The 15,000-nt window shown below is 49.1% G+C and overlaps 2 protein-coding genes across 2 annotated transcripts in view; both read left to right on the forward strand.

Annotated features, from left to right (window-relative positions):
* The window catches only part of tbc1d12b (TBC1 domain family, member 12b), a 9,106-nt gene extending 5,024 nt beyond the window's left edge, over positions 1-4,082 (forward strand). Inside the window, exons 5-10 of the mRNA XM_080834526.1 lie at positions 273-358; positions 855-926; positions 1,661-1,789; positions 2,023-2,132; positions 2,429-2,687; positions 3,728-4,082. Of these exons, the coding sequence (XP_080690652.1) occupies positions 273-358; positions 855-926; positions 1,661-1,789; positions 2,023-2,132; positions 2,429-2,687; positions 3,728-3,799 (728 nt within the window). The 3' untranslated portion in view covers positions 3,800-4,082. The remainder of the gene's footprint in view (positions 1-272; positions 359-854; positions 927-1,660; positions 1,790-2,022; positions 2,133-2,428; positions 2,688-3,727) is intronic.
* A 2,143-nt stretch (positions 4,083-6,225) lies between these two features.
* Positions 6,226-15,000, forward strand: part of noc3l (NOC3-like DNA replication regulator) — a 28,554-nt gene continuing 19,779 nt past the window's right edge. Inside the window, exons 1-4 of the mRNA XM_080834527.1 lie at positions 6,226-6,348; positions 7,386-7,593; positions 8,317-8,443; positions 14,889-15,000. The exon at positions 14,889-15,000 is cut by the window's right edge and continues 43 nt beyond it. Coding sequence (XP_080690653.1) covers positions 6,337-6,348; positions 7,386-7,593; positions 8,317-8,443; positions 14,889-15,000 — 459 coding nt within the window. The 5' untranslated portion in view covers positions 6,226-6,336. The remainder of the gene's footprint in view (positions 6,349-7,385; positions 7,594-8,316; positions 8,444-14,888) is intronic.

Genomic DNA, 15,000 nt, shown 5'->3' on the forward strand with positions numbered 1-15,000 from the left:
TAGACTAAATGTGAATGGGCTGGTGTGTTTGTGTGTGTGTGTTAATGCAGTGTTTGTGTGTGTGTGTGTGTGTGTGTGTTATTAAGGTCACTTGAGGGGAATACACGAGTACCAACCTTCAGTCAATGTGGTCTGTGGAGCGCTGTGCTGGGGGTTGACCTCGTTTGACCTAGTATGACCTTGTTTGACCTTGTTTGACCTCTTTTGACCTCGCTTGACCTTCGTTTGACCTCGTTTGACCTTGCGACCTTACGTCTTGCACCCTACAGCAGAGTCGGGGGCGGATCGAGAGTCCAGTCTGGAGGTCATCAAGCTGGACATCTCACGCACTTTCCCCTCCCTGTTCATCTTCCAGAAGGTAACCCTAGCAACCCTGTTAGGACATGAACACACATTTAGCAACACGTTTTATTTATTTATTGATTATTGATTGATTGAATGATTTGATTGATTGATTGATTGATTGATTTATCGATTCTAGAGGTAAGTATGGGGGATGAGCACACACACACACACAGAAACTCAACTTCAAACCAAGCATTGCAGTGAAGCAGGGCATACTGATGCAGTGTGTATCTTTGTATTTGCTCTCCACAAACATTTAAGACATAGAAACTTCAGCTGGGGGGGAGGGGGGGGGGGGAGAACCACCTCTTGGTTTGTTTGGATGAGTGCCAGTAAGTGTGTGTTTGTTTGTCTATGTGCATGTTGGTGTGTGTTCACTCATGTTTGCTGTGTGTGTGTGTGTGTGTGTTTGCTGAAGTGTGATGAGTGTGTGTGTGTGTGTGTGTGTGTGTGTGTGTGTGTGTGTGTTTACCATGTGGTGATTCCTGGGCTTTAATCTTCTCCCTCAGGGCGGGCCATACCATGATGTCTTGCACAGTATCTTGGGCGCGTACACGTGTTACAGGCCAGACGTGGGATACGTGAGTATAGACACACACACACACACACACACACACACACACACACACACACACACACACACACACACACACACACACACACACACACACCTGTGACCTCCTATCTCTCGGTCATCAGGTGGGCATTCTAAAAACTTTATGGAGCAGTCTGAGGAATGTTCTCTTTACACTCCACTGCCCCCAGTCTCAATGCAGAGTGTGTGTCTGTGTGTGTGTGTGTGTGTGTGTGTGTGTGTGTGTGAGAGCACTGTATGGTGGTGACAGAAATGTGTTGGAGGAAGTTGTATACGTCAGGGTGAAAGTCCAAAGAGAACCCACATATAATAATATATATTATACATATACCTATATATACATATACCTATATACAGTATGTCTATACAATGCTATATATAAACTACTAAATTGTGCAATGCACATACATGCAGTAATACACACATTAAGTATAAGACATTATGTATATTACAAATGCACATACATGCAGTAATACACACATTAAGTATAAGACATTATGTATATTACAAATGCACATACATGCAGTAATGCACACATTAAGTATAAGACATTATGTATATTACAAATGCACATACATGCAGTAATACACACATTAAGTATAAGACATTATGTATTTTACAAATGCCGTGATGGAGCAGTCAGTAGACAAGAGAAGTTGAATGATTGGAAAGAAGAAGAAGAAAGTCCTGACCCTTTGACCTGTTGACCTTTGACCCCAGGTCCAGGGCATGTCCTTCATTGCTGCTGTGCTGATCCTCAACCTGGAGGAGCCTGACGCCTTCATCGCCTTCGCTAACCTCCTCAACAAGCCCTGCCAGCTGGCCTTCTTCAGGGTGGACCATGAACTGGTGGGTCCTGTTAGTGCAGCGTGTGTGTGTGTGTGTGTGTGTGTGTGTGTGCGTGTGTGTGTGTGTGTGTGTGTGTGTGTTAGGGCTGTTCCCTGTGTAGATGTGTGTGGTTGCGGTCGTGAAACTTAATAAAATTGTTAGGACCTGATCGTTGGAAGGCAAATAGATGCATTTTGTATAATGTTACTCCACGTGACTTTTGACTAATAAGACTCACGTTTACTTCTCTTCAGATGATGAAGTACTTTGCTTCGTTTGAGGTGTTCTTCGAGGAGAACCTTCCCAGGCTGTTTCACCACTTCAAGAGCTGCAGCCTCACCCCAGACCTCTACCTGATAGACTGGTGAGTGTGTGTGTGTGTGTGTGTGTGTGTGTGTGTGTGTGTGTGTGTGTGTGTGTTGTGTGTGTGTTAGACTGGTTAGTAGAGCACAGCGACAACAGGAGAACCAGTGTGTGTGTGTGTGTGTGTGTGTGTGTGTGCGTAGTATTATAAGTATAATAAGCTGCTCTTGACTGGGAGCACTAATGCAGGTGTATGTTGACCATATACATTGTGTGTGTGTGTGTGTGTGTGTGTGTGTGTGTGTGTGTGTGTGTGTGTGTGTGTGTGTGTGTGTGTGTGTGTGTACCTGCATACAGGATCTTCACGCTCTACAGCCGTCCTCTCCCTCTGGACGTGGCGTGCCGCGTGTGGGACGTGTTCTGTCGTGACGGAGAGGAGTTCTTGTTCCGGACGGGTCTGGGCATCCTGCGTCTCTTCGAGGAGGTGCTGCTGCAGATGGACTTCATCCACATGGCCCAGTTCCTCACGCGTCTCCCTGACGACCTGCCCTCCGACGCCCTCTTCGCCTGCATCGCCACCACGCAGATGCTCAGTGGCAACAGGAAGTGGGCACAGGTCTGTTTCCTGTCTGTTTCCTGTTCACTCATTCATTCATTATTTCATTCATCCAGTCATTGGTACATTTATTCACTCATTCACTCACTCATTCATTCATTCATTATTTCATTCATCTAGTCATTTAAGCAATAAGCCCCAAGAGGCTGTGGTTTGCGCTGATTTTAGAACAGGTAAGGGAGTTGTTAGGCACGACGCGAAGCGGAGTGCCGTTAAACCCCCTTACCTGTTCTAAAATCAGCGCAAACCACGGACTCGCGGGGCTTATTGCTTTTCTAAACCTGTTACTACACATATTTGATATGGTTTCATAATTAAAGACAATTCAATTTAAGAAACAACAGTTTAATGATAAACCGTCATTCTTCCGCCACTAAAAATTATAGTTCCTAAATAAATCGTTGCCACGCAACCCTTGAAGCAACGCAATAGCCAGATGGAACACTGGGTATGAAATGCGCTATATGAATGCCTTGCCATTCGCTGCGCAGTAATATGGAATGTAATCAGGTCAAATTGTAAGGTAATGCTGGATTTTACAACGGCTTTTAGCCAATCACAATCAAGGATTTGAACAATCAGGTTTAGAATAGTACATTTATTCACTCACTCACTCATTCATTCATTATTTCATCCAGTCATAAGTACATTTATTCACTCACTCACTCACTCATTCATTATCTCATCCAGTCATAAGTACATTTATTCACTACCTCACTCTTTCATTATTTCATCCAGTCATAAGTACATTTATTCACTCACTCATTCATTCATTATTTCATCCAGTCATTGGTACATTTATTTACTCATTCATTCATTCATTCATTCATTCACTCACTCACTCACTCATTGAGAATGATGACTGACATGTTTTTGGTGTTGATTGAGTCTATTCTAATGCAGGAGCTGTGCACTGAACACAGACGTGAATGGCATGATTCCCTTACAGTCTGACTAGTGCCTCTCTCATAGATGTTGTCTTAAACAAACCTTGTGTATGTGTTACTAATGGTTCATGTCTTCTGGTTTGGGCTCACCAGGTCTTCCTCGCGCTCATGAAGGACAGCAAAGACGCAGAGAAGACCAGCAGTCCCGCACTCAAAAGCTCCTAACTATGCTTTACCTCCTCACTACGCTCACACACGCTAGAGAACACAAGCTAGTTCTCCGCGGCGCAAAAACAAAACAAAACAAAAAAACATCACCTTAGAATTGTCAAATTCTAAATTGAACATGAAGTTCCAACTGACAAAAACCAAATTCGTGTCGAGTGGAGAGGTCACCTAGAGAGCCTAGAGAATACACTTGTGGAGTTCAAAGGTCACCTAGAAAGCCTAGAGAATACACTTGAATCCTAACGTGTGGAGTTCAAAGGTCACCTAGAGAGCCTAGAGAATACACTTGAATCCTCGGGGGATAAAAACCCTTCGCCAGTATTACTTCCGTGATCAGGAAAAAGTGTGGCTTTGAAGTATGTGAGTGTGTGGTTGTTATTGTTATTGTTATTGTTGTTGTTGTTGTTGTTATAATTTATTTGGTCACTGTCGGAACAATGGCTGCCTTTACCCCCCCAATAACGCCCAGGCTTTGGTGGGAGCATGTCCACTTCACAGAGACTTCAGTGTCCCAGCTTCAGGGAGGACCAGATAGGCTTCTGAAAGCACTACCACTCCTCACCCCCACACACACACACACACACACACACACATGTCTCAACTCAAGATACTTCTCTCTTGGACATGAAGAAGGTTTCTGTCACCTCTATACTGCAGGATGCGACTCAAAGACATCCTTTCTGGTTTTGTCTCTCTTTGTCTCTCTCTCTCTTCGTCTCTGTCTCTCTCTCTCTCTCTTTGTCTCTTTTCGTCTCTCTCTCTCTCTCTTTCTGTCTCTCTCTCTTCTACTCTTCTGGCTGTGTGTGTATGCACTAACCCCTGGGTCCTGAGCTCTGTGTCGCGAGCTTACAGGCAGAGGGAACGGACTGGCTGTGAGTGATAGCTGTGTTTTAACAGTTTCAAGAAACACGCTTTTGACAAGCATCACCTCTCTAAGCTCTTTTTTTGTTTGTGTGTGTGTGTCTCGTACCATCGAGAAGCTTTCGGACCAGTAGTGAAGCCGTCACCCGCACAGGCTTGAGGCCTTCCCTTGTGGGGAGACCACGCATTGTAGCTGCTTTGAAACAGTCTTGCATTGTTAAATGGACCAACATGTTCTGGACCAGTAACTGCTACACAGACTGCAATGTTATGCTATCGCTTCATCGAGAAGCAAGACTATCTATATGAAGGTATGGAGAACAGTTAATCAGAATTATTTATCCTGAAAATATATATATATATAAAAAAAAGAAACAACGAGACAAACAAATGCCTGGTAAATGTGATTTTTAGCTTCTCTCTCACTCTCGCACACTTCCAGTAAGAGAGCATTATTAAGATAAATCGTTTTTTTTTGTTTTGTTTTCAAATCTTTTGAAGTGCAATGGTGAATCGTAGCTTTAGGACAGCGAAGAGCCCGCAGAGATCACCCCTCTGTGTGTCTTAGCTGTTGATGCTCCGGCGTCTTGAGTGTACTTACTTGCAAAATCGAGAGGAATCTCGAAAAAAAACCTTTTTTTATTTCCTTCCTGTTTCTGCCGGCAATGGTTGCTATGTTACGAGAACGTACCGTTGCTATGTTACGTGTGCACAACACTCACGTGCTCGACACAGTGTCCGTGCTTCTGTGGGCCAACGGCTGCAACTGATGACCTTTTTTTAAATGCAGTGAATGTTTTAACTGTACGGAGAACATTATTAATCTTCCGATTGAAGCAGCATTTTTATGCCTATTACAGCGCTCCATTCTCAGTCCATTACTGAAGCTTGTTTGTTTTGTTTGTTTGTTTTTGTGGATTGGTTTGATTGTATATTATCACAAACCTGGTTTTAACTTGGATTTTAAAGCTCTAAAGTTGTATGATTTGATGTAAAAATGCAACTGTATGATTGATTTGAAATAGTACTATATAATTGAACAGTTGATTCCACTCTTTCTTGTCTTCTGTCTCTCTCTGTGTTGTACAGTTTTCATACTAAGTTATGAGTTCAATGTAAATAGATTATGCCCTTGCTAAAAGATCATTAGATAGAAGTCATGTAAATAAATTGAAACTGAAAATACAAATTGTGGTTGTCATTATTTTTGCCTTTTCAAAATGTATAGGTCAGCATCTCGTTAACGTTATGTTTATTTAACGTTAAAGTTGGCCCCTTGCGCTCTTTTCACGTCTTGCGTGCGTCGGCTCCTTTTTCTAGACTTGTGCCATTTTTTACGGAAGCCTATTGTTCTGGGTGTGAATTGCTTGGCAAAGAGAGCATGAATTGCTTTGAGTACATTTTACGCAACAATGTGATACCAACGCAGAACCAAGCAAGGGCCTTTAGTTTTTAAAACGTGCCCTGAGCAAGAACTCCCAGCCGCCAGGTGGCATCGTGTTGAAATGTAGGCCATCCACTATATTGATGTATATCTATGGTTCTCTGCGTCAGTTCCGGTAACACAACACACCTGAACACATGTGTGTCCACATACTATGAGTTTATAGGATATATTATCAAATAAAACAGTTGGCTTCATCTCCCTGTTGCATTTTCACACCGAGGACACAATGGGGAACGCGGTAAGTGATTTTAAAATTCGGGTTAGCGAAAATCTACCGCATACCACAGAGAAACGATGACCTAAGTTAATGTGGCTAACGTTGTTCGTAATGCAAGGCAGTCTCATATCAGTTGAAGTTCTCCATAACGCTTAACTTACAACGATTGTCTTTCATTTTACGAAAAAACCCGTCATAGCTTCAGACGGGGCAATGTTGTGGCCTTTTTTATAACATAATAGCCTTCGCTAACGTTACCTAGCTAGATAGTTAGCTGGGTAAATAGTAACAGCAATAGTTGCGTCTGCTGAATACCAGTGTCTTAAGTTCGTTTAAAGCTCAAGCACATTGGTGTCAAAGATGCCTTTGTCATACTGTCTGTTTGTAATAGGCTGTTTTCACCCAGATGTTATTGTAGTGGTAGTTGAAGTGGAAGGCACTAACGTAATTAACTGGGTAGGCCTATTTGTTTTCACTGGCGTGTTGTGTGTTACAGTTTGTCACCTTGCTTGTTTGAAATGTACTTGAATCCACTGAAGTCCTACTCTGTTTATGTGTTTTATATGCTTTTGTTTTTATTTGGGAAAGCTAGTAGTGTTTGGACTGGAGGTGTTCAGTGCAATGTAGATGCAGGGAGAGAACCAAACATTAAGAAAGCATGTGAGAGGAGAATCATCAACTACTGTATTGGATACTATACTTTGACAGAGCATCTTGAATGCAGAGTGAAAGATATGATGATCCTTTTACATGTACATTTACATTGAGTCATTAAGCAGACGCTTTTGTAACAAAGCGACGTACAAGAAAGAGAATGCTTCACATTTACATGTAGTCATTTAGCAGACGCTTTTGTCCAAAGCGACAAGGGAGAGAACAGTCAAGCTACAAGCATTAGAACCCTGGTGTAACAATAAATACTACTTTACATAACAAATAAAAAAAAACGAAGTAGAAAAGAAGAAGTGCAGGAATGTAAATGCTATAAGTACAAGTTAAGCACTAGTCGACTTCCTGTTGAAGGAGCATGATGCATGGTTATTTCTTCTGCCCTATAGAAAAGGGGTCAGAACAAGCGGAGGCCAAGCTTCCGCAAGCTGCTGAAGACCAGCAATGTGAAGATCGACAACAAGACCAAGAACAAGGCCTTCAAGCAGACCAACGTAGTCAAGAAGCAACGCAAGGAGAACCGCAAGCTCAAGCAGGCCATCAGCGATGTCAACTCCAAGACCCCACAGCCGCTCGAGCGCTATCACAAGAACCCAGGTGTGTGTGTGTGTGTGTGTGTGTGTTGGGGAGGGGGGGAGAGTTTGACCCCACAGCCGCTCGAGCGCTATCACAAGAATCCAGGTGTGTGTGTGTGTGTGTGTGTGTGTGTGTGTGTGTGTGTGTGTTGGGGAGGGGGGGAGAGTTTGACCCCACAGCCGCTCGAGCTCTATCACAAGAATCCAGGTGAACTGCTCAAATAATAATAATAATAATAATACATTTTATTTAAAGCGCCTTTCATGACACCCAAGGTCGCTTCACAAAAAATCATCTCATTACAATTACAATCATCTCAAAGAAATAAATAAAAATAATAAAAATAAAAGTCAGTCAGTCCATAAGCTATCTTGAAGAAATTAGTTTTAAGTCTGCTTTTAAAGTCAGTAATTGAGTCACAGTGTCTGATGTAGTCTTGGCAGTGAAGTCAAGAGCGATCTACTTTCTAATAGCTTAGTCATATATTGTTTAGTTTTTTTAGTCCAAGCTTATAAATCACAAACCATCTGTAATGCAGTCCTTATGGTTTATGGCGATTATAAGTGCTTTTCTTACTTCTAGATACTAGTAATGATGATCGCTAGTTACATGGATGAGGGAACGAGGTACAAAAGACTGTTTGGATTTTTGGTGATTTGATAAGGAGTTTAAGCTCAGCTGTGTGTGTGTGTGTGTGTGTGTGTGTGTGTGTGTGTGTGTGTGTGTGTGGTTTCCCACCTTAAGATGATCTGGAGGATGAGGAGGAGTTCTTGGAGACGCTGCCCACGGACATGATGGAGGAGGACGACCTGGAACAGATCAGAGCCATGGCCCAGAGAGCCTCCTTCATCACCAGAGACCTCTCCTCCTGGTACACACACACACACACACACACACACACACACACACACACACAGAGCCATGGCCCAGCGAGCCTCCTTCATCACCAGAGACCTCTCCTCCTGGTACACACACACACACACACACACACACACACACACACACACACACACAGAGCCATGGCCCAGAGAGCTTCCTTCATCACCAGAGACCTCTCCTCCTGGTACACACACCGACACATACACACACATACACACATACACACACACACACACACACACACACACAGACCATGGCCCAGCGAGCCTCCTTCATCACCAGAGACCTCTCCTCCTGGTACACACACACACACACACACACACACACACACACACACACACACACACACACACACACACACACACAGAAAGACCATGGCCCAGAGATCGTCCTTCATCACCAGAGACCTCTCCTCCTGGTACACAGACACACACACACACACACACACAGACCATGGCCTAGAGAGCCTCCTTCATCACCAGAGACCTCTCCTCCTGGTACACACACCGACACACACATACACACACACATACACACACACACACACACGCTCAGACACACACACACACACACACACACACACACACACACAGACCATGGCCCAGAGAGCCTCCTTCATCACCAGAGACCTCTCCTCCTGGTACACACACCGACACATACACACACACACACACAGAGCCATGGCCCAGAGAGCCTCCTTCATCACCAGAGTCCTCTCCTCCTGGTACACACACACACACACACACACACACACACACACACACACACACACACACACACACACACACACACACACACACACACACGTGGTCTTATTCTTGTGTGGCCTCCCACAGCGCCCCGGTGCACGCTAAGAAGCGTAAGGCAGAGCAGGCGGCGGCGTACACACACACACACACACACACACACACACACGTGGTCTTATTCTTGTGTGGCATCCCACAGCGCCCCGGTGCACGCTAAGAAGCGCAAGGCAGAGCAGGCGGCGGCGTACACACACACACACACACACACACACACACACACACACACACACACACACACGTGGTCTTATTCTTGTGTGTTCTCCCACAGCGCCCCGGTGCACGCTAAGAAGCGTAAGGCAGAGCAGGCGGCGGCTTACACACACACACACACACACACACACACACACACACACACACACACACACACACACACGTGGTCTTATTCTTGTGTGTTCTCCCACAGCGCCCCGGTGCACGCTAAGAAGCGTAAGGCAGAGCAGGCGGCGGCGTACACACACACACACACACACACACACACACACACACACACACGTGGTCTAATGCATGTGTGGCCTCCCACAGCGCCCCGGTGCACGCTAAGAAGCGTAAGGCAGAGCAGGCGGCGGCGTACACACACACACACACACACACACACACACACACACACACACACACGTGGTCTTATTCTTGTGTGTTCTCCCACAGCGCCCCGGTGCACGCTAAGAAGCGTAAGGCAGAGCAGGCGGCGGCGTACACACACACACACACACACACACACACACGTGGTCTTATTCTTGTGTGTTCTCCCACAGCGCCCCGGTGCACGCTAAGAAGCGTAAGGCAGAGCAGGCGGCGGCGTACACACACACACACACACACACACACACACACACACACACACGTGGTCTAATGCATGTGTGGCCTCCCACAGCGCCCCGGTGCACGCTAAGAAGCGTAAGGCAGAGCAGGCGGCGGCGTACACACACACACACACACACACACACACACACACACACACACACACACGTGGTCTTATTCTTGTGTGTTCTCCCACAGCGCCCCGGTGCACGCTAAGAAGCGTAAGGCAGAGCAGGCGGCGGCGTACACACACACACACACACACACACACACACACACACACACACACACACACACACACACACACACACACGTGGTCTTATTCTTGTGTGTTCTCCCACAGCGCCCCGGTGCACGCTAAGAAGCGTAAGGCAGAGCAGGCGGCGGCGTACACACACACACACACACACACACACACGTGGTCTTATTCTTGTGTGGCCTCCCACAGCGCCCCGGTGCACGCTAAGAAGCGTAAGGCAGAGCAGGCGGCGGCGTACACACACACACACACACACACACACACACACACACACACACACACACACACACACGTGGTCTTATTCTTGTGTGTTCTCCCACAGCGCCCCGGTGCACGCTAAGAAGCGTAAGGCAGAGCAGGCGGCGGCGTACACACACACACACACACACACACGTGGTCTTATTCTTGTGTGGCCTCCCACAGCGCCCCGGTGCACGCTAAGAAGCGTAAGGCAGAGCAGGCGGCGGCGTACACACACACACACACACACACACACACACACACACACACACACACACACACACACACACACGTGGTCTTATTCTTGTGTGTTCTCCCACAGCGCCCCGGTGCACGCTAAGAAGCGTAAGGCAGAGCAGGCGGCGGCGTACACACACACACACACACACACACACACGTGGTCTTATTCTTGTGTGGCCTCCCACAGCGCCCCGGTGCACGCTAAGAAGCGTAAGGCAGAGCAGGCGGCGGCGTACACACACACACACACACACACACACACACACACACACACACACACACACACACACACGTGGTCTTATTCTTGTGTGTTCTCCCACAGCGCCCCGGTGCACGCTAAGAAGCGTAAGGCAGAGCAGGCGGCGGCGTACACACACACACACACACACACACACACGTGGTCTTATTCTTGTGTGGCCTCCCACAGCGCCCCGGTGCACGCTAAGAAGCGTAAGGCAGAGCAGGCGGCGGCGTACACACACACACACACACACACACACACACACACACACACACACACACACACACACACACACACACGTGGTCTTATTCTTGTGTGTTCTCCCACAGCGCCCCGGTGCACGCTAAGAAGCGTAAGGCAGAGCAGGCGGCGGCGTACACACACACACACACACACACACACACGTGGTCTTATTCTTGTGTGGCCTCCCACAGCGCCCCGGTGCACGCTAAGAAGCGTAAGGCAGAGCAGGCGGCGGCGTACACACACACACACACACACACACACACACACACACACACACACACACACACACACACACACACGTGGTCTTATTCTTGTGTGTTCTCCCACAGCGCCCCGGTGCACGCTAAGAAGCGTAAGGCAGAGCAGGCGGCGGCGTACACACACACACACACACACACACGTGGTCTTATTCTTGTGTGGCCTCCCACAGCGCCCCGGTGCACGCTAAGAAGCGTAAGGCAGAGCAGGCGGCGGCGTACACACACACACACACACACACACACACACACACACACACACACACACACACACACACACACACACACACACACACACACGTGGTCTTATTCTTGTGTGTTCTCCCACAGCGCCCCGGTGCACGCTAAGAAGCGTAAGGCAGAGCAGGCGGCGGCGTACACACACACACACACACACACACGTGGTCTTATTCTTGTGTGGCCTCCCACAGCGCCCCGGTGCACGCTAAGAAGCGTAAGGCAGAGCAGGCGGCGGCGTACACACACACACACACACACACACACACACACACACACACGTGGTCTTATTCTTGTGTGTTCTCCCACAGCGCCCCGGTGCACGCTAAGAAGCGTAAGGCAGAGCAGGCGGCGGCGTACACACACACACACACACACGTGGTCTTATTCTTGTGTGGCCTCCCACAGCGCCCCGGTGCACGCTAAGAAGCGTAAGGCAGAGCAGGCGGCGGCGTACACACACACACACACACACACACACACACACGTGGTCTTATTCTTGTGTGTTCTCCCACAGCGCCCCGGTGCACGCTAAGAAGCGTAAGGCAGAGCAGGCGGCGGCGTACACACACACACACACACACACACACACACACACACACACACACACACACACACACACACGTGGTCTAATGCATGTGTGTTCTCCCACAGCGCCCCGGTGCACGCTAAGAAGCGTAAGGCAGAGCAGGCGGCGGCGTACACACACACACACACACACACACACACACACACACACACACACACACACACACACACACGTGGTCTTATTCTTGTGTGTTCTCCCACAGCGCCCCGGTGCACGCTAAGAAGCGTAAGGCAGAGCAGGCGGCGGCGTACACACACACACACACACACACACACACACACACACACACACACACACGTGGTCTAATGCATGTGTGGCCTCCCACAGCGCCCCGGTGCACGCTAAGAAGCGTAAGGCAGAGCAGGCGGCGGCGTACACACACACACACACACACACACACACACACACACACACGTGGTCTAATGCATGTGTGTTCTCCCACAGCGCCCCGGTGCACGCTAAGAAGCGTAAGGCAGAGCAGGCGGCGGCGTACACACACACACACACACACACACACACACACGTGGTCTTATTCTTGTGTGTTCTCCCACAGCGCCCCGGTGCACGCTAAGAAGCGTAAGGCAGAGCAGGCGGCGGCGTACACACACACACACACACACACACGTGGTCTTATTCTTGTGTGGCCTCCCACAGCGCCCCGGTGCACGCTAAGAAGCGTAAGGCAGAGCAGGCGGCGGCGTACACACACACACACACACACACACACACACACGTGGTCTTATTCTTGTGTGTTCTCCCACAGCGCCCCGGTGCACGCTAAGAAGCGTAAGGCAGAGCAGGCGGCGGCGTACACACACACACACACACACACACACACACACACACACACACACACACACACGTGGTCTAATGCATGTGTGTTCTCCCACAGCGCCCCGGTGCACGCTAAGAAGCGTAAGGCAGAGCAGGCGGCGGCGTACACACACACACACACACACACACACACACACACACACACACACACACACACACACACGTGGTCTTATTCTTGTGTGTTCTCCCACAGCGCCCCGGTGCACGCTAAGAAGCGTAAGGCAGAGCAGGCGGCGGCGTACACACACACACACACACACACACACACACACACACACACACACGTGGTCTAATGCATGTGTGGCCTCCCACAGCGCCCCGGTGCACGCTAAGAAGCGTAAGGCAGAGCAGGCGGCGGCGTACACACACACACACACACACACACACACACACACACACGTGGTCTAATGCATGTGTGTTCTCCCACAGCGCCCCGGTGCACGCTAAGAAGCGTAAGGCAGAGCAGGCGGCGGCGTACACACACACACACACACACACACACACACACACACACGTGGTCTAATGCATGTGTGTTCTCCCACAGCGCCCCGGTGCACGCTAAGAAGCGTAAGGCAGAGCAGGCGGCGGCGTACACACACACACACACACACACACACACACACACACACGTGGTCTAATGCATGTGTGTTCTCCCACAGCGCCCCGGTGCACGCTAAGAAGCGTAAGGCAGAGCAGGCGGCGGCGTACACACACACACACACACACACACACACACACACACACGTGGTCTAATGCATGTGTGTTCTCCCACAGCGCCCCGGTGCACGCTAAGAAGCGTAAGGCAGAGCAGGCGGCGGCGTACACACACACACACACACACACACACACACACACACACGTGGTCTAATGCATGTGTGTTCTCCCACAGCGCCCCGGTGCACGCTAAGAAGCGTAAGGCAGAGCAGGCGGCGGCGTACACACACACACACACACACACACACACACACACACGTGGTCTTATTCTTGTGTGTCCTCCCACAGCGCCCCGGTGCACGCTAAGAAGCGTAAGGCAGAGCAGGCGGCGGCGTACACACACACACACACACACACACACACACACACACACACGTGGTCTTATTCTTGTGTGTTCTCCCACAGCGCCCCGGTGCACGCTAAGAAGCGTAAGGCAGAGCAGGCGGCGGCGTACACACACACACACACACACACACACACACACGTGGTCTTATTCTTGTGTGTCCTCCCACAGCGCCCCGGTGCACGCTAAGAAGCGTAAGGCAGAGCAGGCGGCGGCGTACACACACACACACACACACACACACACACACACACGTGGTCTTATTCTTGTGTGTTCTCCCACAGCGCCCCGGTGCACGCTAAGAAGCGTAAGGCAGAGCAGGCGGCGGCGTACACACACACACACACACACACACACACACACGTGGTCTTATTCTTGTGTGTCCTCCCACAGCGCCCCGGTGCACGCTAAGAAGCGTAAGGCAGAGCAGGCGGCGGTGTACACACACACACACACACACACACACACACACACACACACACACACACACACGTGGTCTTATTCTTGTGTGTTCTCCCACAGCGCCCCGGTGCACGCTAAGAAGCGTAAGGCAGAGCAGGCGGCGGCGTACACACACACACACACACACACACACACACACACGTGGTCTTATTCTTGTGTGGCCTCCCACAGCGCCCCGGTGCACGCTAAGAAGCGTAAGGCAGAGCAGGCGGCGGCGTACGAAAAGAACCCTCGCAAGATGAAGAAGAAGGAGGAGAAGGAGCTCATACACCTGCTGCCAATC

Source organism: Sprattus sprattus (genome assembly GCF_963457725.1).
Source record: "Sprattus sprattus genome assembly, chromosome: 3".
NCBI lineage: Eukaryota > Metazoa > Chordata > Actinopteri > Clupeiformes > Clupeidae > Sprattus > Sprattus sprattus.